This window comes from Labeo rohita, chromosome 21 (assembly GCF_022985175.1).
Source record: "Labeo rohita strain BAU-BD-2019 chromosome 21, IGBB_LRoh.1.0, whole genome shotgun sequence".
NCBI lineage: Eukaryota > Metazoa > Chordata > Actinopteri > Cypriniformes > Cyprinidae > Labeo > Labeo rohita.
This window is the reverse complement of record NC_066889.1, coordinates 645109-651108: the sequence shown is the minus strand read 5'-3', so window position 1 is coordinate 651108 and position 6000 is coordinate 645109. Positions and strand designations below refer to the sequence as shown.

General features: G+C 39.1%; 1 protein-coding gene across 1 annotated transcript in view; it reads left to right on the top strand.

Moving 5' to 3' along the window:
- The first annotated feature begins 803 nt into the window (after positions 1–803).
- The window catches only part of gabra1 (gamma-aminobutyric acid type A receptor subunit alpha1), a 28877-nt gene continuing 23680 nt past the window's right edge, over positions 804–6000 (top strand). The window contains 3 exon segments of the mRNA XM_051093124.1: positions 804–1236; positions 1981–2081; positions 4602–4708. Coding sequence (XP_050949081.1) covers positions 1207–1236; positions 1981–2081; positions 4602–4708 — 238 coding nt within the window. The 5' untranslated portion in view covers positions 804–1206.

Sequence of the window (6000 nt, the reverse complement as noted above, 5' to 3'; positions counted from 1 at the left end):
ATGAAGAGCGCATATTTTTCACATTCCTTACTATAGCGGACTTACCAAGGGGGTTACGGACAAGAGCTTTGCTGTGAAAAAATTCACAGATCAAGCTGGTTCACATGACACTGGTTTCAGTCTGCTAAGTTTCCAACTTTCGGGGCTATAAGCATTATAAAATTAAGAGTCGAAAAAATAAAATAAAATTTCGGCCAAAAGGCACATCATCACCAGAATTCACAAATCATGGAGAACCACATTCGGGATTATTTGCATGTTTATGACAGCGCGTTGTGTATTTATAGCCAAAAGAAATCCGAATATCAAACCGCAAACTATCTTTACTGCGGTCTTTCGATGTGAGATTGGTACCACCTTCCATTCTGTAACACAATCGCCATGTACTCAAGCGATCTCATTTCGGGGACGTAGCAGCGTTGTTTCGCTGTAGTAACGCTTTATTCTAGTGGATTTGGGGCTGCTAGATGACTAATTTGCTGTAAACTGGGAAGAGTTTCGATGAAGAGTGCGCGAGAGCTGCGCGCGCTCGGCAGCATCATCATCAGCAGCAGCAGCAGCCTCGAGCTCAAATTCAGCACAGCTCACATCTCAGAGCATCATCTCCTCGCATCCAGACAGAAAAGACGTGTGCAAAAGTTTGGCGATAAGGTGCAATCGATTTAACGTAAGTGCATGGAAGACTTGATGCTTGTGTCTTGGATGTTGTAAAACCGGGGGTTGAGGGATCACAACTGCATAAAGGTACTGCCATATTCCTGGAAATCTAACATGGATTATGAGCTACTTTTATCTCTGCATGGTGTTTGTGGCGTGCACGATGGCTGTGAACTTGACGACGATGTGCACTGTTTGCTTAATTACTCCAATTGAATTACTACACATGTTTAGGAGCAACCCCGAGGCGCACGCCCAATACTAATTCAGAGATACCTTAAGACGTGCTTTTGATGATGCACTCTCGCGACACAACTCAAAAAGTGTGGACGTTAGGGATTGTGTAAGCATTATAATCCCCGGGAAGTCAGGGAGATTTGCCCAAATATATCTCGTGCGATCTGAATGTGGGCATCACGGAGAGTGCCTTCGCGAGTGATCAAGGTTTTTACATAGAGCTGTAAATCATCTCGTATGATGTTAATGGAGGATTAACGCGCCGATTGTGTGTGTAATGATTTGCGTTAATGCGTAGTGCCAACCGGCGGAATGAAAGCACACCGAAAGCTGTGTATTTCTGTACGTATAGAACTCTGATGCACATTCCTGTATGCATATGAGAGCACATATTAATATTCTAAAATGGCTAAGTGCGCTTTAACGTTGAGTATTTGCATAGTGGGTCTTGTGGCATACGTAATGATTGTCGTATCGTGTCACGCAAAACTGTGATGTTTGTTTACTCTTGATTCTGGTCGTGTATATAATCGCTGTAGCGTTAATATACCCTATATGTAAGCTCCGAAGGGGTCAGGAGCTCATCAGCGCACAGTGTTCATGATTGCTCCTCTAGTAAATATGCTCAGGCTTTGAATTATATCTCAAAGGTTAAAAAGGGGAGCTATGAACATTTTGTTCAGCACTTGTTAAACTGGCATAGGGTGCTGTGCTTTCATAGATAGCATTTGTATTTAGATGATTAAATGCATCTGTGCAGTATCTCACATTACTCTATTGCGACTCAACAAATCACATAGCAAATATAAAATTACAGGGATCCCATAGACAGACATTGATTGGGAAGTGTGGGAGTAGTTGCATGTGAGCTGACTCTGAAGACCTACTTCTTTTGAGCCTGTCTGCCTAAAAACAGTTTTAATTATATTACAAATAAAAGTTGAGGTATATTACTATGTATAATCTCAGTGCTCTGGTATGGGTTTTGACAACCGCATACCGGAATTCTTCCTGCAATTCCTCCACCCCAGGTAGAGGAATACTCAGAGTTTCTTTGAGTGAATGTCTTGAATTTTTCTTTTGTAGTGGGGATTCATCCTTCGGAGAATGATGTGGGGTGGAAGAGGAGCAGCCCGGCTTTGGATTTGGGCCTGTTTACTGGTGACCAGTGTTCTGGCTGGAAAAAGGTACGTAACTACATGTTTCACTCCTATCTTGGAATGATTAACACATTCGCCACACTCTATGCTGTAGTTACAGTAAAGTTCGGTTTAATATGTAAGGACTTTGATCTAAATGTAGGTCTTTGATCTAAACCTACAATGTTAACTTAGACCAAGATCAGAAACTCAGACTTCAAAGAGGATGTCATGCTAATGAAGCTTTCATTAAGTTTTTCATTCTGCTGTAACTTTCCCTTAGTGTTATACTGCATGCTTCGTGGAGTGTTATTCCTTTACAGGTGAATTGTGCTGACATGCTTTGTGAAATAAGGGGGAAAAAACTGCGTATGTCTGTCATCCATAAGCTGAATTAGTTTCCTTACACAACAACATGTAGTAAGATATTTCTAAAAAAAATACAGCCAAGCGCTGTTTTAAATGTAAGGATAAAAGCGAAGATTTGTAACCAAACATAAATATTTATTTGGGAGGATTTGGCTTGAAAGAGGTCTCAAGTTTTCATTTTAATATTAACTAATGAGTTTTTCATGAATGCAGCTTGGATTTATGTGTGGTGTTATGCTGCAGATTTACTTTTAAATGATTAGTTATTGCATATTATTTTACAAAAACCATGGTTGTAAAATAATGCAACGTTTTGCTCGCTCTAGAAGCATTTTATACGTTTAGACAGGTGACCGTCACAGTGATGTTGACTTTCCCATGAATATTTTATAAGAATACTTTAAAAATGCCATAGGCATACAGGGTCTCATTTGTAAGCTGTGCTGTGAGAGCTCACATCCCACAGCACCGGGCTCTGGACAGCATGCATTCGACACTGTTGCTGTTCAGATGACCTGTAGATGGGGTTGCTGTACAATGTTTAATGGGGATCTGTATGCTGCACATAAGCACATGGATTTTGCAGTGTGTTATTCATGTTCGTACAGTTCCTCATTCACCTCTAAATCTGCCAAAATATATATTTGAGTTAATTATTGCTATATAAAAATGCCCTGAGCTCTGACTTTTAGTGCATTTTTCTCAGAGGCGATGTAATTTTGGGTCAGGCTGACATTACCGGCATGCTGTGAGTGTTGTACTGGCATGCATGCGTAATATATGAGACTACATTTTCCTCTCATGACCCCTTTTCCGTGACGCTCATGGGGTCTGCGTGCATGTGCATGTACGTCTCTCTGCGCAGATGGGGGAGGGTGGAAGTATTCTCGTTTTATTTTTATTCTCATCATATTTGAGCCAGTCTGTTGTTGAATCCAGTGAGGTCCAAAGCTGTGCGAGACCACTTGTGAAAATGACTCTATTTTGCATTATTGTAATAGAACAAAAATCTGAATTTGATAGATAAAAAAAATGAGTTTGCAAGTTCGTAAAATGTGTGTTTTAACTAAAGCAAGGAAAGAAAGGAGTTAAAATGGTCAATGTTGAAATTTGCTTACATTTGATTATGACCAAGAAATAGTACAGAGATTTCTTTGAAAACACAGTGAAAAGTGGTCTCAGACTTTCGGGCTCCATTGTATGTTCTCGCTAGAGGAAATTCTGCTGGGAGACATTAAGACTGATTGAAACGAGCGCATGAAATGAGAGAAAAAAACCTGCACTGTTCAGCGACGGCGAGCATATATCATCGGACAATTGCGCTTAAATTTTATTTAACTGCTTTGAATCAATAGTTGTCCATGTTGGTTTAGTGGAAGATTTATAGTGGAATTACGCGCAATAATACATGCCAGATATGAAACCACGGGATACAGGGCTAACTTGCATTTGTGTGCGTGTGATGTCTCTCTCTCTCTCGTTTGGGGGCTGTCGCGACTCTCCCTTTCTTTTTTCCCTGTTTGAAAACAGCCCCATCCGCGGTCCGTGCTAACTAATCGCGATGACCTCATCCTCTCCTTGAAATCTGCTTCCATGCCAAGCTTATTTTTGAAACGCCAAACAGTGTTTATTGAGTCTGCCGTCGCACTTGCAGTCCGGTACCTGCCAGCGGGAAAAGAATGCCAATGATTACCAAAAAAGCAAGCAATTATGTATGAACGGCCAGCCGGTGATTGTTTTTAGAGGAGCACAAATTGGCCACCGTCCTCACAGACTCGTATTCATAAAGTAGCATTTTGCACTATATGATTAAACTGCATTTTGCTCCTAATCATCAGTCTGAAATATTTATGAGCGACAGAGTTCGTTGTGTTTGCAGCCTTGGGTTTGTCTTTTAGGATTTGGCTTCATGTTGCCAGAACTCAGAAGATCCACATGCTTATTTGCATCTAAAAGAGTGTTTTAGCTAATTAATAATGCATTGTTCCTGTGTATATCCCCCTTTGCTCCTAAGACGGAAGGAGATTTGTTGTTTATCTTCAGGCTATTACATTGCAAATTCTCTTTAAACAGGCTGGATGTTTCAGAGTTACCCCGAGGAGGGTGTTGCATTGATTTTACACATCGGGGTGTGTTATAGCCACCCTTTGCTGTCCATTATAAGCTTAGAATGAAACATCTGCTGTTTTGCGTTGTCAGCTCCAATCAGAACGCAGATGAGCAGAAAGACAACACCACAGTCTTCACCAGGATTCTGGACAGCCTCCTCGATGGCTACGACAACCGTCTCAGGCCCGGCCTCGGAGGTAGGCAGAGGTTTCTCTAATGATTCGCCTCATACATTTGTGTCCCATTTTTCAGCTTTGTGGGAGATTTCTAAACTTACATCTTCAAACAGATGTAATGGCACTTTTTCATGTCAGGAAAATAAATCAGCAACCAATAATGTTTCAGTCGCTCTTTCCTTTGAAGTAGGTGTTTAAATTTGTATGTAATTGTATTGCTAATATTTTAATTTTGGGGGTAGGATGCAACATAGACTTCTGTGGTTATAATAATAAAAATAATGAAAAATGCATTCAAGAAATGCATGCAGAGGAAAGAGTTTCCGTTCACCTTTTATATATGGAAAAGTTGTATCAAGATATGAATTGCAACACCAAAGAATTACACTAGCGCCATTTATTTACTTACCAAAAGCACTTTTTCCTCACAGTTAAATCATGGTGATAAGAGACTTTTAAGGTTCCTTTGGATGATCACTTTCTAATTGCTTTGCGGTTTTCACAAATAAATGGTACATTTCACAACTCCAGCACTAACCTTACATCATCAAAAATGTCCTTTTTTTCAAGCATTTCAACATATTTTCAGTTATATTAGTATGATACACAAAATCACACTGTATCTTTTTTGCTACACGTAATAAGTGTTTACTCTATGCAAACTTTTCATTCACAGTAATTGCACTTCATACTGCTATATTACTAACGTTACATTTGCATCTTTCTGGTACATTTGAACACATTTGGGTATCATTTAATTCAACAGTTTTTTGGTTAATCTAATATTTGGTATATCATTACATTTCTAAAAAAAATATTGATTCTGTAAAACTGGTTTGAGGTTTTTGAACCAGAAAACCAAAATATAAGGAGTTTTTGTTACAGTATAACCAGTTTATGACATGATAACCACAGTGTTCAAAGTGTGTGTGTGTGTGTGTGTGTGTGTGTGTGTGTGTGATACTATTACACACTATTACAATATGGATGTCAGTTACATAAGTTTGATGATGTATTTTCTAATGTGACAGTGTAACATGTTTAATTTACAAGCAGGGTGATTTAAAACATGCATATTGCATTGCATCTGATTGTAAAGGAACTAAATAGAAAGAAGATCATACTGCTGCATTAAACCAAATGTTCTAATTACACATAATAATCTTGTGTTTTGAAACAATGATTATGTGGACTGATCATATGCATAACTGTAATGAACAGATGTGATCAGGTTTGGAAAGAATGACTAGTTGTGTTACAAGTGTGATCAGTTTAGTATCAGTACAGGATCAGTACATCTTAGAAACAGTCAT